The sequence below is a fragment of the Plecotus auritus genome (assembly GCF_963455305.1).
Source record: "Plecotus auritus genome assembly, chromosome: 4".
NCBI lineage: Eukaryota > Metazoa > Chordata > Mammalia > Chiroptera > Vespertilionidae > Plecotus > Plecotus auritus.
Genome location: NC_137775.1, coordinates 91766430 through 91785896, shown reverse-complemented (window position 1 = coordinate 91785896; position 19467 = coordinate 91766430). Strand labels below are relative to the sequence as shown.

The 19467-nt window shown below is 53.3% G+C and overlaps 2 protein-coding genes across 2 annotated transcripts; one reads left to right on the top strand and one right to left on the bottom strand.

Annotated features, from left to right (window-relative positions):
• Positions 1 to 739: 739 nt before the first annotated feature.
• On the top strand, positions 740 to 5958 carry LOC308246084 (guanylyl cyclase-activating protein 1; the record flags this gene model as incomplete). The annotated part of the gene is made up of 4 exons (XM_080664012.1): positions 740 to 940; positions 5055 to 5204; positions 5457 to 5550; positions 5795 to 5958. The coding sequence occupies 4 exons, from the start codon at positions 740 to 742 to the stop codon at positions 5956 to 5958; spliced, it is 609 nt and encodes a 202-aa protein (XP_080520138.1).
• Positions 5959 to 7802: 1844 nt separating this feature from the next.
• Positions 7803 to 18615, bottom strand: GUCA1B (guanylate cyclase activator 1B; the record flags this gene model as incomplete). Its single annotated transcript, XM_080664897.1, has 5 exons — positions 7803 to 8371; positions 9573 to 9735; positions 10316 to 10436; positions 12650 to 12799; positions 18409 to 18615. The coding sequence occupies 4 exons, from the start codon at positions 18613 to 18615 to the stop codon at positions 9608 to 9610; spliced, it is 606 nt and encodes a 201-aa protein (XP_080521023.1). The 3' UTR covers positions 7803 to 8371; positions 9573 to 9607.
• Positions 18616 to 19467: the final 852 nt, after the last annotated feature.

The following is a 19467-nucleotide window of genomic DNA, read 5'->3' as shown; positions in this document are numbered from 1 at the left end:
TGGCTGTAAACGCTTGCGCGGGCTATTGTAGGAGGGCGTTCCCTCCCACGGCTGCTTCGGACTCGTCTTGGAAGCCACACTGCATCACCCAAGTGCTCTTCCATGTGAGCTATCATGACGGGATTAAACCCCTCAGTTGTGAGGGCCAAGCCCAGTGCACAGCCTGATAACTGTATGCAGCAGCCCTGCCAAGAGCCCCCAGCTCTGGAAGGGGAACCGCTCTATTTCAGTGTACCTCCACTCCAGGTCCGAGGGAGGAGCCCACTCAAAAGAGGACGAGAAGGAAGTGGAGGTCACAGGATCAGAACAGCTGCTGGCTGGTACCCATCCGTCCTGGTAAGAAGGGATAAGGAGACTGCCAACTGGGTAAGAAAATCCTCTCATCTTCAGCTCAAGGCTGTAATCCTGGGCCTCGCTCCTCTCAGGTTTGTTCTATTTTCGCTCCTCTTCCCCGGGAGCAGCCATTGGCGGCAAGGACTTAGTGGGGGCTTGTAACCGGTTCTCTGGCATCTGCTAGATTTGGGTGTCAGCTTGCTCAACCCCATTACCTTCTCTCTTCCGCTCACCTCCTCCCCACACTTCCCTGAACCGCTTCATCAGCGCCTTCCTGGCTCAGATCTGGAGGACTCAGGCCTGTGAGCCAGGAGGGCCCAGTTCTCAAAAGCCAAGCCGCCCTGTGCAGGGAGCGTGGGGCACAGGGCTTGTCAATCTCAGGCGTCCGCCTCCGCAGGCCTGCACGATGGGCAACGTGATGGAGGGGAAGTCGGTGGAAGAGCTGAGCAGCACCGAGTGCCACCAGTGGTACAAGAAGTTCATGACCGAGTGCCCCTCGGGCCAGCTCACCCTCTACGAGTTCCGCCAGTTCTTTGGCCTCAAGAACCTGAGCCCGTCGACCAGCCAGTATGTGGAGCAGATGTTTGAGACCTTTGACTTCAACAAAGTGAGCAGGGGCTTGGGTGTGGGGTGACGGAGGGAGCCCCCATCTGCGCTGGGGGGCGGGGAAGGGGAGCAGATGTGAGAACAGCAGGGAATGCCGAGGAGGGGCCTCATTTGCAGGTCTTTGTTTACCTGGGAGGCTGAATGCCTACGTTAGGGACATTGGTCTCACACTCATGGAGTACCTACTGAGAGCCAGGTACTGGGGGTGCGGAAGGACATGGACCATCCCTGCCCTGGCTCCCCAGGGGAAGACAGACAGGCCCCAGGTTAGTGTATTCATAGACTGAGCTGAATGGCTCCCTTTGCCTCCCACACGCACATTCGGATTTAATCCAGAACAAGTGTGAACACTTACAAGACAGTCACTGAGCACCTACTAAGTGCTTGATGCCGCATGTGGTGATTTTGCACAGAAGCTCACAAGGATGCAGAAGGAGGGATGGGGCGTAGAGAGCAGGGTGAGGAGGTTCCAACCCCCGCTGGTCCGGGATGGGCAGGCCCACGTTACTTGGGTCACCCGTGATGGTCTGTGGACACTAGGCCTGGGGACAGGCATGGTTGCCTGGCCACCGGGGAATCCAGGCCACTCCAACTCCAAAATACCCAGTGACCTCAGTTCCCCTTGCTCAAGTGGGCCAAAGTGTATGTCTCCTCAAGGAATCACCTGGACGCATTAGGTGAAGCCTTCCGGAGAAGCTAGAGGGAACACTGACATAGGAGTTAGGCACCGTGAGTTTGGGCCCCTAGCTTTCATCAGCTGGGTGACCTTGAACCCATTCTCTGCCCCTCAGCCTCAGCTTAGTCACCTGTATCTGCCATGGATGTCGGAGCATTAGTTAGGACGTTCGTTAGTTTTCAGTAGCAAATCTTGCATTTGTTTGGAGCAATCCAGTCAAGATGTAGTGGTGGAAGAACCCACAGCTGGTCTTCCCACCCTGGCCGGTCCCCACCCGCCTGGTGCTCACTGGAAAGATGAGGTGTGAGGATGCCCTGCGGTGTGTCCACTGCACGCTGGGGAGAGGCTGCCCAGAGCTTTCCCAGCTCTGCTCACCACCCAGAGAGCTAAACACCATTGTAGGCGGGGCTTCTAGGGAAAGCTGGGGCTCAGAGGCTATTTAAAACTCGCTAAGGGGCCAAAGCAGATTATGAGCTTTGAGTCCCAGCCTCAAGGGCAGCAGCATCATGAGGGCTTTCCTGAAGGGGGTGCAAGGGAGCAGAGTACTGGAGCCTGAGCATGGAGACCTGGACCCAAATCTCCCAGAAGCAGCCATAATTCCTGAGCGGGGGGGCGGGGGGGGGGGGGGCGGAAAATAAGCCTCAACACCTTACACCCAATGCCCCAAAACAGCTCAGCTTCTCACGTACTAAGGAAATCCTTTGGGGTAAGACATGTCTCCAAAAGGACCCTCTAAAATCCCACCCACGTATGACACCAGGGAGGGGTGACCACCAACCTTGTATTTGCCTAACCCGAGTCATGCATACACCGTCTCTTTAATTTTTGTCACATGCAGCCACCACCTGGTCTGTCCCAAACCTGACTTCCTGGTTATGCCACGCCCCCTGCCACCCCACCCCACCCCCTGCCTTAGGGCTTTGGTGCTGCCTGGAACCCTCTTCCTCCAGAATGCTGCTTGGCTCACACCTTCCCCTGCGACCTCCTGCTTCAAACCCTATTTTACTGGGAGCAGCCCTACCCCTGCATTTCCTAGTCCCGCCCCAGAGCACATCTTGCCTTCTAATGCATGATATTGAACAGCATTTAGCCATTGTTTATGTCTGTCTCCCCGCTGGAATGTGAGCTCCATGAGGGCGGGGTGTTTCATTAAAATCAGTGCCTGGAGCGCAGTGGGTACCTAATAGGGATTTGTTATATGAGTGAATGGGTGTATGCGGACTCATGAGTTTATGGCCAGTTTTATATTTCACACTAACATTCATTTAAAATCAGTTATTTAAGTGAAGAGCATCCTTGTAACATCCCAAGTGCCTCGTGGACACCAGTGGTCTGAGTCCCATTGTCCCGAGCACAGAGCAGGTGAGCAGGTTGGCTAGGACATTGATACAGAGGGGAGGTAGAGCTGGGTGTGCAAGCAATGGCCCTGGGTCTACATTTACAGATGAACACACCACACCCATGCGGTTACCGTTTGTCAAAACGGAAATATTTGCCATTGGGCCCTTTACAGAAAGTGTCTGCCGGCCCCTGAGTTAGAGGAGGGTGCTGTGCTGGGTGCGCAGGGTTGGGGGTATAGCAGAGTGAGTGGGAATGTGACCCGGGGGACAAACATATGCTTTGCTTATTTCAAAGTTTTGCGAGGGCTTGGCTGTGCCGGGCAGTCACACAGGTGCGCCCAAATCAGTGTGAATTTCCCACCCCGCCTCTGAGTGCCAGGTGGGACTGAGGAGGCCCAGTTTCCAGGCAAGCACTTGTCACTCACTGGCGGTGCGGCCTAACCTCTCTCAACCTCGGCTTTCTCAGCTGAAAATGGGGACAAAAACTCCCAGCTCCGGGGAGCGGTTGTGAGGTTAAATGAGCGAAACGAGTAAAACGCTCAGCACAGGAAGCACTAAGCAGTGAGCTGGTTGGAGTGTCATTCTGAATCAGCCACAGCACAGTCTGGAAGCGTGCATACTGCCACTGCTGTCTTAGAGCGAGGACACTGGGCCTCCAGGTCACCCCTCTCCTACGACGCGGTTAGGGCTTTCTGAAGGAAAAGCCCGTATCTTTCCATCGATCCTTTGTAGCCATTAAACAACAACAACTAATTGCACAAGTAATACAGCACGTTGTAAAGTTTCCAACAACACAGAGATAAAAACGAAAAGCAGAAGCATCCTCACCTGGGGCCCCGCAGAGGAAGCCTGTTTCCGAGCCTCTCCGGGCCTCGCTCCACAGCGGTCCTGGGAGGCGGGTGGGCAAGGACCCAGGGCTGAGGCGTGTGCGAAAGCCCTTGGACATGGGGCAGCACACGGATGTTCACTGTGATCACAGTCCTCGCTGTGGGCTCACCGTGGGTAAGGCCTCACCCATGGCCAAAGGCCAGCACAGAGCCGGGTCTCAGAGGCCGTCCGCCCAGCTCCTGCCACATCCCTAGTAACTGCTCTAACTTCTGCTTGCACACTTCCAGTGGCAGGGAGCTCATTACTGAACGAGGCTGGCCCTTCCGTGGGCAGCTCTGCCTGCGAAAGAGTTCTTCATGCTTCTCAGCGACTTCCTGGGCCCGAGTCATGGCTGTGAGAGGAGGAGTGGGGGCTGGACCCGAGTCAACGTGCTCTGACCCAGCACTCCTGCCCTTACTGGGCACAGCCTGTCTGCGAGATAGTCTTCCCTCGCCAGCCTCACTCGGTTTGGGGCGAGGGGGGCAGAGAACTTGGTAGGACTGGCCGGGCCGGGCAGACGGTCAGCTGGTGACCACTCGGGGAACCCTAAAGAAATGTCCTGCAGGAATGTCTGGGCCACCCCTCCCCCCATGGCCAACCTCTCCAAGAGCTGATGAGGGCCTCTGCTCCCTCAGGAAGCCACCCTAAGCCCCCTGCCCTGGGCCCAGCAGTGTGGGTGCTCCTGTCCTGTGATCCCATAACGCCCTGTCCGGATGTGTTGTTGCCAGACACACCTCAGGACAGCACAGGGATCTCTTTACAGTAGCGGTGATAATAACAGCTAACACTTGCTGAGTGCCTACTCTATGCCAGGCGTGTTGAGTGCTGTCCATACATGTACTCATGTAACCCCATGACAATCCCACGGAGGCAGGTACCGTTATGATTATCACAGGAGAAACAAGCGAGGTTTGAGTCCTTGCCTCCACATCTACCTCCTGCTCTCACCGAGCTGGGAAAGCTCACTCAGCCCCACCCACCCCTGGGAATTCATGTCTCTTCTCCCACCCACAAGCCGCTGGAAGGGCTTGAGTCTGAGAAGCACAGGGAAGCAGCAGTGACAGCTACAACCCCAGTGCCACTCACAGCCCAGCCGGGGGTAGCTTGTCAGAGTGGACTGAAGCCTCTGGGGCAGGACGGAGGGGGGGCTCTGGGCAGCGAGGACAGAGGGGGTGGGCACCCAGGGGGAGGGGTGAGGTGGGAGAGGGCTCAAGGTGGCCTCCCTCGCCCAGGACGGCTACATCGACTTCATGGAGTACGTGGCGGCGCTCAGCCTGGTCCTCAAGGGGAAGGTGGAACAGAAGCTGCGCTGGTACTTCAAGCTCTACGACGTGGATGGCAACGGATGCATCGACCGGGACGAGCTGCTCACCATCATCCGGGTAACTCCAGGTGCAGAGCCGGCCTGGGGCGGGGCAGCGGCTGGAGGACGGAGCTTAGAGTGGGTTTGGGTCTTCAGTGGGTAGAGCTGTAATCTCTGCCGGGGACAGGATGGAATGGGGGTCCCGGTGGCAGCTCTGACCCTCACGTTCCTTCCCCTCTCTGGGCCTCAGTTTCCTCCTGTGTCCCAGACTGAATATGCTCTTAAGGGAGGCGGAGTTAGGAGGGGCCCTCTCACTTCTTCCTCCCCACAGGCCATCCGAGCCATTAACCCCTGCAGCGACTCGACCATGAGTGCAGAGGAGTTCACCGACACAGTGTTCTCCAGGATCGATGTCAATGGGGATGGTGAGGAGGCTGGGGCGGGGGTCCCCCGGGGAGGGGTCACCAGGGTGTAGGGTCCCAGCACAGACCTGGATGTTAGGGATTCCTGGACCACACCTTGGTCTCTGGCTCCTTTGCCTGCTCCCCTCACAGCTACTTCCCCAGCAGTGGCCTTGTGCCCCTTGAAAGACTCCAGCTTTGGGCCCAGGTGCAATGCTGCCCAGGAGACATACCCGCTCCTCCCCATGACCCCCTTTCTCTCCACCAGGGGAGCTGTCCCTGGAGGAGTTCATGGAGGGCGTCCAGAAGGACCAGATGCTCCTGGACACGCTGACACGAAGCCTGGACCTCACCAGCATTGTGCGCAGGCTCCAGAACGGGGAGCAAGACCAGGAGGGGGCTGGGGGCGGGGCAGCTGAGGCAGCCGGCTGAACCCGCCCCCAGATGCTTCTGTGTTGGGCGGGGGTGTGTGGTGGTGCTGGTGTTGCCATTGTTGCTTTTATACTAGATAGTCCTCAAAACGAACTCACGGCTCAGCTCGCCTCGCTGGGCTGCACGGTGGTAGCACAGGGCCAGGGTGGGGGTCCAGAGGTGGGGACGGCAAAGGACAGTTTCTGAACCTCTGTGTGACTCAGCTGGTGGTGACTGCTTCCTGCTGGGGGCACTCAGCAGCCCTCTGCCCGTCGGGCACCTCCCCAGCTTCCCCCTTGAGCTTCTCCAGGCCCACTCTCTAGACATGGAAGCGCCGAGGCTGATCTGATGGAACCCTCCAGGGCCTGTGGCCGCAGCCTCCATCCCGTTGCTGCAAGGAGCCCCAGGACCACCGAGCCGATGTGTGTGCTTTGCATGGATTCACCCTTCCCATTCAACAAGCATTTATTGAACACCTACTGTGTGCTAAGGCTACATGTTAGATGTGCAGAGAAGAGGAGCCTTCTCATCTTCAAGGAACTCACAGGCTAAGCTCATTATAATAAAACTAGTGGCCCGGTGCACGAAATTCATGCACATTAAAAGGCAATTAATTAGAGGAAATATTTTAATATTGCTATTTGCCCTTTCTCTATAATAGAAGTGTCAGAGATGAAAGAAAATTAGTAAAATGTATATGAAAACCTTCCTCCTGTCAGAGTCTGGGGCACGCCGCAAGACCTAGAGTCAAATCCCCACCCACCACCCGCACGCGCTTTGAAAATGCAGGAGACCCAGACCTGGCCAGCCCCACAACCATTGGGTGAGACCCAGACCCGGCTTGCCCCACCCACATCAAGCCCCTCTGGGCGGGGGGTGCAGCCTCAGGTCCTCCAGCCTGGTGCCGGGTGGGGGGCGTGGCCTAAGGTCCCCCGTCAAACCCTGCTGGGCAGGGGGTCACGGCCTGAGGTCCCCCAGCCCAACGCTAGGGCGGGGGGCATGGCCTGAGGTCTCCGGGCCTGGCGCGGGGCAGGGCGGGGGGGAAGGGTGCAGCCTGAGGTCTCCCATCAAGTCCTGCCGGGCGAGGGGCACGGCCTGAGGTCCCCTGTCAAGCCCTGCCGGGCAGGGGGTGCGGCCCGAGGTCCCCCGGCCCGGGGCTGGGGTGAGGGACATGGCCTGAGGTCTCCCGGCCCAGCGCCGGGGCAGGGGGTGTGGCCTGAGGTCCCTCACCCCGGCCAGGTGCCATGCAGACTCAGCTTCCTGATGTTCAGTCGTGATGTTACAGCATCCTGGCTAATTTGCATATTCCTCTGTTATATGGATAGAAGTGCTAAGGGAAGCTATGAATGGACTCCTGCAGGGGCACAGGGAACCGGGAGTGAGTCGGACTCAGAGACAGCCTCACAGAGGTGGCCCTTGACTTTGAACATGAAAGAGGAATTGGGGTTGCATGTGGAGAAGGTGATGTCGGTGGGAGGTTGGAGGGTGCATTCTGTGTGATGTGTTTGTGTCGCATGTGGGGGCTGTGTGACATGGGGAGGAGTTTTCTTAAGTGTAAGTTGAGGATGTCTCTTAGGATTTACATTTTACCAAATTTGAAACAATAAGGGGTCATCATATCCATTTTTAGGGAGCACCTCCAAGAGCCCCAGTTGTGGGGGGAGGTGGGGGACACCTCATTCAAGAGGTTACAGTGCTACCCAGGAGATGAGGACAGAGTGTTTGGATGAGAGTGCAGATCCGAATCATGGCTAAGTGACCGGCCACACGTGCGCGCATTCACACCCTGTGGGAAGGTATGCTTGAGTCGGATGTTGACCAGGAAGTGAAGGAGGGTGAGGTGGTATTATAGAAAGTCCTCGATTATCCAGAGGAAATCCATATTTATTCAGAAGTGACCGTGCAAACCTCCTGCTTCCTTGCTGGCTACCTGGTGGCATGTGGTGCCTGCGCCTGGTCCCCACAGCTCTGTCTCACTGAAGCGGCCGGGCCATCCAGTCTCTCTTGCTGCAGTGACACCTGGCATCAGTCGGGAAGTGGGGCAATCTGTTCCAGGTGGGCCTCTTGCCCATTCTTTGCACACCCCAACTTTAGGAAAACCTGTCCAAGGACCTGGGGGGACAGGCTGAAGCAGTTGTGCCCATTTTTCAAGATGCTCTCTCTTCTGGGCTTTGAGTCTTCACTTCGCTCGGGGTGTGGGGGTGCATGGAGTTAATAAAAAAGCAGAGGGAGGGAGAAAAGGGGGAGAGGGGAGTGAAGCCCCTGGTTGCAGAGAGCCCCCCTGGGGGGTGAGAGGGCACATTTTGTTCACACCCATCCTGTCCATCACTTGGAAGCCAGTCAGGGCCTGAGCACGGACATGGAGGGATGGTGAAGGCCAATGCCGGGGCAGCCTGGAAACACGGAGCTGGCACTTCTGGTCTCTGGTGGCTGCCTGTTGGGAAATCCTGAAGGTCAGAGCTGGGAGGGTATCTAGACCATTGAATAAGGACGTTTCCCCATCGTCACCCACACTCCACCTTCATGATTTGGGGCATATCGGTGTCCCACCTGGATTATTACTTTTTCTTTAATCAACCATTTTTCACCTAAAATTTATTTCTATAAGAGCCTTTATATGAACATCAGACCTATGAAACCACAGGTTCAGCAGGTTGGTTTTATTTCTCGTACATCAACATAAAAGCATACCGCTTCAGGGTAAAGCAAGTGTTTTCCCAGGTCCCACTTAAATGGGTAACGCTGGGTGACACTGACCAGGGCCGCGTGTTCTCAGGGGTGCCTCTGGCTCCAGCGGTGGGAGGGGTCTGAGTCGCTCTGCCTCGTTCAACCAGAGCGGCTCCCTTTTAATCTAGTTTCTACATTGAGGTTGTGCACAGACTTGGTCTAACAAAAATAATTCAAAATCTAAAAAATAATCATCTGAACAATGCTGGTCTAGTCCAGTCCTGCTCACTGTGCAGACCAGGTAACCGAGGTCCGGAGGGGAAGTGGCCGTCGGGGTCACATAGCAGGTGGAGGCAAAGCCTGACCTAGAACCCAGGTCATCAGGCCCCCAGTTCTCCCCAGAGACAGGGCAGGTGTCTCCCTTCGCTAAGGAGACATGCTGGGCTTGTGGCTGGGAATCGTGGGAGGGCCATGCTGGGGAGGCCGTTGGAGAGGCAAGTGTGGGGCCAGGGGGAGGGAGGGGAGCAGAAGGGTGGGGTGCAGCGGGAGCTGGGGGAGCAGCACAGCTGACCCTCCGAGGGCGGGAGAGTCCAGCCTGCCTCGCCACAGTGTCCCTGCTGACACCCAGGTAGGGACAATTGGGGAGGAGGTGAGCACCCTCTGTGAACACTCCTCAGGATCTGGGGGACGTAACTACCCCCCCTCACACACCAGATGAGTCTTTTCTTCAGACTCAACACCTTCCAGGCCCCGCCTCCTACCAGTCTGCTTCCCACTGTATGGGCGTTCTCATTGTTAGTTAGGCCTGTGGGACCCCACCCCTCAGGGTGCCCTGCTTCCAGCTAAGAATCATGTAGGAATTTGTGGGAGCCTCACCATTGCCCAGTCCAGGAGCAGCTGAGTGGGCATGAGGGGGCTGAGCCAGGGCCCCCCCCTCCCCACCCGCCCCGCCCCCCTGCTCTGGACACCTGCTGAGCCTGGAGTCTGGGAGGGGCCTGCGGACTTAGAACATGGCACTTCTCCGCCTCTGCTGGGAGATCCAGCCGCCTGGGTTCACGTCCATCTGCAGCATCTTCATCACCCACTGGTCCCGGCGGGCGCCTTCGATGAACTCATTCAGAGACAGCTGGCCTGAGAGAGGGGCGGGAGATGGGCAGGTGGAAGAAGGGGAGAAACGGGGCAGGGAGGTGGGGAGAGAGGAGAGGAGAGGCCTTCTGGGGGTGGGGGGCTGCAGCTGCAGAGCGGGGCCTAAGCCCAGCGCCTGGGATTCTCCAGGTTCTCCTGGAGCCTTCGAGGCTTTCTAAAGGGACTTCTTTGCAAATGCGTTGAAGTGTTCCTTTTGCCCATGGTGCCCTGGGAATGCTCTGGAGGGCTCTTCTGGGTGTGTTCCCAACAGCTGCCTCCCTGCACAGCCTTGGACTTCCCCACTTAGTCCTCTCAGCCATTATCACCCCGTTTCCAGACCAGGCTGAGAGATCACGTACCTTCCATCTGCCCTCTCGCTCGCTGGCCCGGCCTCCACCAGCCACTCGGTAGGAGTTTTAATGGCTCTCACAAACGTCATGAGCTAGAGACACCCTTTTGCTATTTTGTGGTGTCCTCTGCACACCCAGCTCGCAAATGAGGACACCAGCTGTTGAGAGGTGGAGGGGTCTGTCCAAGGTCACATGGCCAGGAATTGGGGGTGGGCCACCACCTCTGCCCCTCTTACCGTCTCCGTTCGTGTCCACCAGGAGAAAGATCCTGTCCACGACCTCCTCTGGCGTGAGCAGCTGGCCTTGCTGCCCGGCCTCCCCCTCCACCCTGCAGGCTTTCTTCAGCTTGTAAATCGCCTGTGGAGGAAGCCCAGAGGCATCGAGGGGACCCTACAAACTCCGCCCCTCCCCCAACCCAAGTGCCAGCACCCTTTCCCCAGCGCTGCTCCCCAGCGCTGCTCCCCAGCGTGCGTCGAGGGCCACAGGACCCAGGTCCAAATCAACACTGATGTGCCCACTGGCCTACTTGCACCTGGGGCTCCTGACCTCACATGCCACCCTACCCCGATGCCACCTGTGGTTCCATTGTGAGCCCCAAAGACCTCTAATGAGCCCTGGTGGGTGTGGCTCAACTGACAGGGCAGGTGAGTGCCCAGGTTGTGGGTTAGATACCGAGTCCGGGCGCATGCAGGAGGCAGCAGATCCATGTTTCACTTTCACATCAACGTTTCTCTCTCTCTTGTCACTCTCTCTCTGTTCCTCTCTCTCTAAAATTAATAAAAGCATGAGGATTAAAAAACAAACTACCCAAAAAACTCCAAAAGCACAAAACACAAGTCTTAAAAAAAAAAAAACCCTCTAATGAGGGATGTGGATGACACTGTGATGATTTCAACACTACTTTATGGAGGAAAATGGAGATTCAGAGAGGAAAAGAGAATCCTATATAATAAAAGGGTAATATGCAAATAGACCGAACAGCGGAATGACCGGTTGCTATGATGCACACTGACCACTGGGGGCAGATGCTCAACGCAGGAGCTGACCAGGGGGAGCACCACTCAGCCACAAGCCGGCTGACAGCTGGCGAGAGCAGCGGTGGTGGTGGGAGCCTCTCCCACCTTCACTGCAACGCTAAGGATGTCTGACTGCGGCTGAAGCCCGATCCTGGTGGGGAGCGAGCCTAAGCAGTCAGTAGGACATCCCCCAAGGGCTCCTGGACTGCTAAAGGGTGCAGGCTGGGCTGAGAGACATCCCCTCCAGTGCACGAATGTTGTGCACCGGGCCTCTAGTTTAGTATATTTATGGATGTGTGTGTCTATGTGTGTGAACTGGGATGATGGGAGACACAGGTGTTCGGACTGGAGGGAAAGAACAGGTTTCCCCTGTGTTTCTCAAAGCAAAGCAATGTTTGTGAAAAGTGAAATGGAGGAGACAGGCAACCAATAGGGCCACCCTTAGTTCTCAGACTGGGTGCCCTCTGAGGACAGAGGTGTCTGGCCGATCCCCAGGGCCTCACTGCCCAGCACAGCGCCTGGCACAAAGCAGCCCCCTGACTGACTGGGAGCCTCAGGGGTTACAGCCAGCTCCAGCACTCCCTTTAGGTAAACTTGGACAAGCACAGAACCTCTGTGAGGGAATTTCTTTTATTTTTTATTGTTTTTAAAATGTTTTTTATTGATTTTTAGAGAGAGAAGAAGGGAGAGGGTTAGAGAGATAGAAACAATGATGAGAGAGTAACATCATCCATTGGCTGCCTCCTGCACATCCCCCACTGGGGATCAAGCCCGCAATCTGGGATGTGCCCTGACTAGGAATAGAACCATCAACCTCTTGGTTCCTGGGTTGATGCACAGCCGCTGAGCCACACCAGCCGGACTGTGAGGGGGTTTCCTTATCTGTAAAGTGGACTGGCAATGCCCACCAGCAGCTCTGGGCAGGGACAGCTGGCACTGGTCATGTGTCAGTCTGCCCTCTAGTAGATACTTGTTTCCCATTCTTGTTAGTCTTGTCAAGAACCAACTTTCTTTTGTGCATTTTATTCTATTTCATTACTTTCTGCTCTTTACTGTATCATTTCCTTTCTCCCACTTTCTTTGGGTTTAATTCACTCTTTTTTCTAATTTCTTGAGATGACTTCTTGGATCATTGGCTTTCAGCCTCTCGTTTTCCAAGCTATACACTTTAAGGTGATACATGTGTCTGCAAGCCCAGCTTTAGCTGCATTCCACAAGTTTTGTTGTTATTTTTGCATCATTGTTCAGTTCACAATAGTGTGTGTGAATGTGAGTGTGTGTGTGTGAGTGTGTGTGTGTGTGTATGTGTGTATGCGCACGTGATTTTTGTGTCTTTGATTCATGGAGTATTTATAAGTGTATTGCCTAATTTCCAAGCACATGGGGATCTTTAGTATTTTCTTATAATTGATTTCCTGCTGAATCCCACTGTGGTCAGGAAGCACGCTGGAATGATTTCGATGCGCAGCCCCAGGGAATCCCGCTCAGTGGCCAGCCCTCCAGCCCAGCGGTGCTCCTGCGCCCGGGTGCCTGGCCCCTCAGGCAGACACTGACCTCTACAATGTCGAGCAGCTCCAGGCGGTCAATGCAGCCGTTGCGGTCCTTGTCATAGATCTTGAAGGTCCACTTCAGCTTGTGCTCCAGGGTGCCCCTCAGCACCAGGTTCAGGGCTGCCACGTACTCCAGGAAGTCGATGGTGTTGTCCTGCATCGGGAGTGGGAGCTGTGAGCCCTCCTGGACAACTGCCCACCTCCAGGGCACAGGTGGGCACCTACTCTGAGCCATCCACTCCCACAAGCTCAGGGCTTTGCCTCGTCCTTGCAATGCGTTTGGCCTCTGCACCTTTGCTCATGCTGTCCTCCACACTGGCATCCCGTCCTCTCCATGATCACCCAGGTCTACCTGTTCTTCAAGGCTCAGCTCCAAGGTCCCCTCCTCTAGGAAGCCTTCCTTCTCAGACCACTTCAGCCAGTGATCTCTCCCTCTTCTCACACTCACAGCACCTGCTACCTGTTCTGTGCAGTTTGGGACTTACTCTGGCATTGGTACTCAATTGCTTCGTAAGTAAGCCTCGTTCCCTAGCTAATGTGTGCTCTGGAAAAAAGGGAGGGGTTACATTGTTTTTGTTTCTCTTCCATGCCTAGCACATTGCCATTTCTGCAGAGTCAGGGTCTCATAAATATTTACAAATGCCCTAACTGGTTTGGCTCAGTGGATAGAGAGTTGGCCTGCGGATTGAAGGGTCCCAGGTTCGATTCTAGCCAAGGGCACAAGCCCAGTTATGGGCTCAGTCCCTGGTAGGGGGCGTGCAGGAGGCAGCCAATTGATGATTCTCTCATCATTGATGTTTCTCTCTCTCTCCCTGTCCCTTCCTCTCTGAAATCAATAAAAATATATTTAAAAATATATATTTATGAATCAGTGAATAAACGATCAACTTAATCTGAATTTGAGACCACGGTAGTTTTGAAAGATTAGAAAGCTGTGCTCACATTGAAAATTTCTTTTGCACTTCCATTCACTCGGTGCCCGAGGGAAAGGGGACAGGCCGTGCAGCCCTGCTCACCTAGGCCCCTGTGGACTTGACACTGAAGGACAGGCCTGCACCTCACCCCCACCCAGGAAGCGGGGAGACAGAGCTCAGGTGCTAAGGGGCCAGAGGAAGGAGGAGGGCACAGGCCACTTCGGAGGTGACTCTGAGCAGGAAACCGAACTTTCCTCCAGCAGAAATGTGACTGCAATGATTATTCCAACAGCAGTGAGCAAGAGGCTGGGGGAACCTGCTGTGACTCTGGAGGAGTGTGAGGGGAGAGGCTGCTGGTGGAGGGTGCAGTGGGTCAGTGGGGCCCGGGTCTCAGGCTGAGCGGTCGTATTTCAGGGCGGGGACCTCACTCTCCAAATCAAACACCTGAGGCATCAGCTCCCCAGGAGTGTCTCATTCCCATGACTGTGTAATCAGAAATGGTGCTGCCGGCCCAGAGCACCTCTCTGGGTCTCACTGGGTCAGGCCACCCGGAGTCCCAGCCCCAGATGGGGTGCCTGGGTGAGCAAGAAGTGAGCAACAGAGGAACACGGCCGAAAATGGGGAAAATAGCAAAAAAGCCTCTGGATAAACCAAGAAGAAAATAAAAGGAGCCTATCTCAACACCTGAAGTGTTTTATTCTGTATATTTTATATAGTTCCTTCTGGTCACCCTGCTCCCTGCCTCCGCGCGCGCGCGCGCACACACACACACACACACACACACACACACACACACACAGTGTATTTATGTAATTGAGATCAGACTGTAGCTATAGTTTCAGTTCCTGAATTTTTATTTTAAAATGTCCCATGTCTTCAAAATTATTTAAAATCATACCTTTCATTTTCTGAGGTGTCCTGGACACTCCCTCTTTCTGAACGTGGGTGCAATGTTTTACACCACACAATGCACATCTTTGTGCACACGTATTTCTCTAGCATCTCTGGTGGTTTCTTTGGGCTAGATTCTTAGCAGTGGCTGTTTGTCCCCAACCCCCACTCGTCTTTAGTGTACTGTTTTTGTAGGTGTATAGATTTTTGTTTTTTTGGTTTTTAATTTCCTAAAAATATTTTAAAATACGTATTTTTAAAAATTGATTTCAGAGAGAGAAAGGGAGAGGGAGATAGAAACATCAATGATGAGAGAGAATCACTGATTGGCTGCCTACTACTGGGGATCAAGCCTGAAACCCAAGCATGTGTCCTGACCAGGAATCCAACTGTGACCTCCTGGTTCGTGGGTTGACGCTCAACCACTTGAGCCACACCAGCCAGGCAGTAGGTGTATAGTTTTATGAAATTTTTATCACATACGTAGATATGAGTAACTCTCAACACAAACTCACTTGTTACCTGTTAATAGTCACATTCTTCTCCCAATCGTGACGTCTGGCAAACACTGATCTGTTTGTTCCCCATCACTATAATAGTTTCACTTTGGGAATGGAATTAGAATCATATAGTATGTAATCCTTCAAGACTGGCTTTTAAATATATATATATATATATATATATATATATATACACACACACACACACACACACACACACACACACATATATATACATATATATATAATATATGTAATTGATTTCAGAGAGGAAGAGAGAAGGAGAGATAGAAATATCAATGATGAGAGAGAATCATTGATCAGCTGCCTACTACACGCCCCACACTGGGCATCAAGCCCACAACCCAGGCATGTGCCCTGAATGGAATCAAACCGTGACCTCCTGGTTCATAGGTCGATGCTCAACTACTGACCCGCACCAGCTGGGCTGAAGGCAACTTTTTTTTTCTTATAATTCCAGTTATTTTTATTTTATTTATTATTTTTTAATCCTCACCCGAGGATATTTTTCCATTGATTTTTAGGGAGAGTGGAAGAGAGAGGGAAGGACAGAGAGAAACATCGATGTGAGAGAAACACATTGACTGGTTGCCTCCTGCACGAGCCCCAACCAGGGCCCAGGCAGGGAAAAGCCTGCAACCAAGGTATGTGCCCTTGCCTGGAATCGAACCTGGGACCCTTTAGTCTGCAGGCCAACACTTTATCCACTGACCCAAACTGGCTAGGGCTGAGGGCAACTTTTTATTGCTGAGTAGTATCCATTGCATGTGGGCCCAAAAGAAATGTCTGCCCCTCCCTTGACTACCTAGAAGAACTGGAGTTTGGGGCCTTGTCCATAATTGATTACCAGTGATAACCTCTTCTGAGCTATCTATACGGCAGGACAAATTGCCATTTCCTAAACATCTGCTCTTCTTATCCTGCAATGACCCTGTGAAGCCCACAAGGCACCTAGTTCATCCCTAGCTCAGGATGTCTTGTTCCCGCATTCCCTTTCTGTCTCTGAACCTCCCGTGCATGTGGGGTCTCTGGCTCCCCTGTATGTGGGGTTCCCGGAGGAGGAATTAAATTTGCTTATTTTCTCTTGCTAATCTGTCTCCTGTCTATTTGGCGATTAGACTGGCCAGAAGAACCTTGACCTGGAGGTCCTTCCTCCCCCAACCCCTTGCACCACAAGAGGCATGTTCTAGAGGAGCCCCTTCCAGAACAAGTGGTCTCCCCGGTGAGGCTACCAGGAACCCCAGGGCCCTTTCTGGGAAGCTTCCGGCTGGGACTAATCTCATCCCCATGCACCGCCCTCCGCTCGTCAGCCTTAATTACCCCAGAAGCCCAGGATGATGAAAACACCTGTCTCCTCAAGAGGCAGGAGCAGAATGACAGGCGTGTGATCTGCTCTGGGATTATCTGCCCCGTTTCTCCCTGAATTGGCTGCACTTGTGCACCAGCCCTGACAGCAGTGCATGTTACATAAGGGTCCCAAGTGACATTTGAGCTTCAACCCTTTTCTTCCATTCCAGTGCGTCATCCCTGCTGGTCTGCACCACACCTGCTTCTGTCACCCCAGGTTTTGATGTGTGAGTTAGATCTATGAGCTCTTTTGATTTTATTTGCCCCAGAAATCTCAGACCAATTGCCCAGAAATGAGACTCACTGATATAAAGATTGTGCCAAGCTGGGAAGTGGAGTTGGGTGTGGGCTTGGAGACGATGTGAGAAGAGGAAAGAAAGAAGGCTCAGTCCCTGACAGAGGAACTTACTACACCTCCTAGGAAAGCTCTTCCTGGCAGTGGAATGTCAATCGAGAAGGGATGGTGGAGTTAGAAAACCAACAACGGATGCCCAACCCAGTCGGTGAAAATTTGATGAGCAACAGGATATTTGCTTTGTCTTAAGCACCCCCTATAACAGTGGTCGGCAAACTGTGGCTCGTGAGCCACATGCGGCTCTTTGGCCCCTTGAGTGTGGCTCTTCCACAAAATACCACGGCCTGGGCGAGTCTATTTTGAAGAAGTGGCGTTAGAAGAAGTTTAAGTTTAAAAAATTTGGCTCTCAAAAGAAATTTCAATCGTTGTACTGTTGATGTTTGGCTCTGTTGACTAATGAGTTTGCAGACCACTGGTCTATAAGATGCTTACTGATTACAAAGGGAGAATAGTAACTTGGAGTGGAGCAACCCAGCAGGCACCACATAACTAAATGAAGAAGTCAACAACCCCAGTAAAGGGACAGACCAACGTCACCTGTCCCCTGACATCGTGCACTGAGGACAAATGCCACTTCTGCGGCACTTCTGCAACAAGTGCACAACCTGAATCTAAAATGTCAGGGTCAAATAAGACAAAGAAAAGCAGAAATTAAAGGTTCCAAGTTAAAGGGTAAGGAGACAGGACAAGTAAATGCAATGAGTGATCACCCCCCACCACCAAAGAAAAAAAAGCATCGAAGGGCATTATCGGCACAAATTGACCAAATTTGAATATGGATTGTTAATTAGATAATAGAATTATATCAGTGCTAAATTTCCTGATTTTAATAACTGAATTAGGTTATTTAAAAGAACAACCTCATTTTTTAGAAGAAACACAGAAATACTTAGGGATAAAGGGCGTAATGTCTCCAGCTTCCTCTTAAATTTGAAATCCTATCAAAATAAAAGTTATAAAGAAAGGAAAAAGAAATTGATGAATGTATATGCTACTTTGTAAGACAAGATGGGGTATAAGGGGCCCAGCTATATTATGCCCAGGGCTAAATAATCTATTTTGGCCCCTGAATTGTTATATTGAATTTTTAGTTGAATAAGAGGAAGAATGATACATTTAGGATAGTAAGTTTTGTGACGTAGGACCTGCTTTTTAAAAAATAATTTTCTCTCTTTATAAAACACAAACTGCCTCCCAGGCAGGTACACTTGTCTGGGAGTCTGGACCCCTGAGTATAATTTGCCCCAGTTTTCTCATCATTTAATCAGAAGTAACAAACCCTGCTGGTGCCCTCCCCGGCTTGCTGCTGCCTCGGAAGCTGAGGGGAGGAGCTCGTCCCATTTGGGCAGCTCTTTTGCTCCTTATCCTTAGAGTGATGGTGCTCTGGTGGGGGAGGAAGCCAGGTCCTCGGGCTGCAAAGCCCTGGCTCTAAACATAGAGAGGACAGGACAGTGTGCCCGCTGCCCAGCCCACCTTCAGCACCTGGAGTGGAGAGAGGGACAGTCAGATGAAAGTGGAGATGGAGAGGAGGGAAGAGAAGATGGGAAGGCACAGAATGATCAGAGAGGGAGGAGGAGAGTTTTGGAGAAAGAGTGAGACAGAAAAGGTGAGGGGAGTGGAGAGGAAGAGCAGGAGGACTGGGAACTGGGAGCCCCCGCGAGGCTGTTCCTTGAGCTCAAGGATGAGAAATGGGCCAAGTGGACTGGCCACCAGTCCCCCCTTCAGGGTGCCTTACCCCGTTCTTGTCGAAGGCTCGAAACATGCCCTCCACATACTGGGTGGCCTCCTCATTGCCTGTGACCTTGAAGAAGCGCTTAAACTCGTGCATGAAGAGCGTGCCGCTGGGGCACTCCACCACGAACTTCTTGTACCACTCCTGGAGCTCCGCCACATCCATCTCCCCGGCCGCCTCCGCCTCCTCCCAGCTGAACTGCTGTCCCATCCTGGCCCGGGAACGGCAGGGAACAAGGGTCTGTCTCCTCCCGGCTGCTGCTGGTTGATTCTTAGGTAGGGTCCTCTCCCTCCCTTTCCTTAGCTTAGCCAGCCTCTTCACCATCTCCCGGGCAACTGAACATGATGGGCAGTGTAGGGCAGGCGACAAGGTGGACAGAACCAGGCCAGCTAAGCATCCTAAGATCATTAGAAGATTCCCTCGGAAGGTCTGACCTCCAGCCTGCTAAGCTCCCCCAGCCTCACCCCTCCTCTTCATATTGTCAACTGCTCAGCTAAGCCACCCAGAAGATTCTGAAGAGGGAGAAGGGGAGGAAACTGAGGGGAGGGGAGAGTGAAGACCAGTTGGGAAGACAGGCTGAGACCCTCCCATGGCCCACACACTCCTTGTCCCTTTATTTGGGCACCATACTGCTCCAGAGAGGCCCATCTTGGGGACATAGGGGACTCTGAAGTCCACAGGGGAAGCAGGCCAACTCCTAGCCCATAAAATAAAATCCACTGGCGACTTGGGGCTCAGCTCTTTCACACAGTCTGGTGAGAAGCAGCAGCACCTACAATTTGAAGGGCTCTAAGTGAGCAGCTGTGCCCGAAGCTAACTCAGTCCCCAGCACAACACAGATTGCCCCCTTGAGTCTTGGAAGTTTCCCATTTTCCAGTTTAAAGTACAGATGCTTCCCTCCAACACCCTTCACCCAAGACCTAGAAGCTTTGCTACTTTCTCTCCACGTGAGAAGGATCTGGGAGCGTGGCTTAAGATATCTCTGAAGTCTCTTACTTTTATACTAAAGATATATGCAAATTTGTTTTTGAATCTATTATATATTCATGCTTATTTTATTTT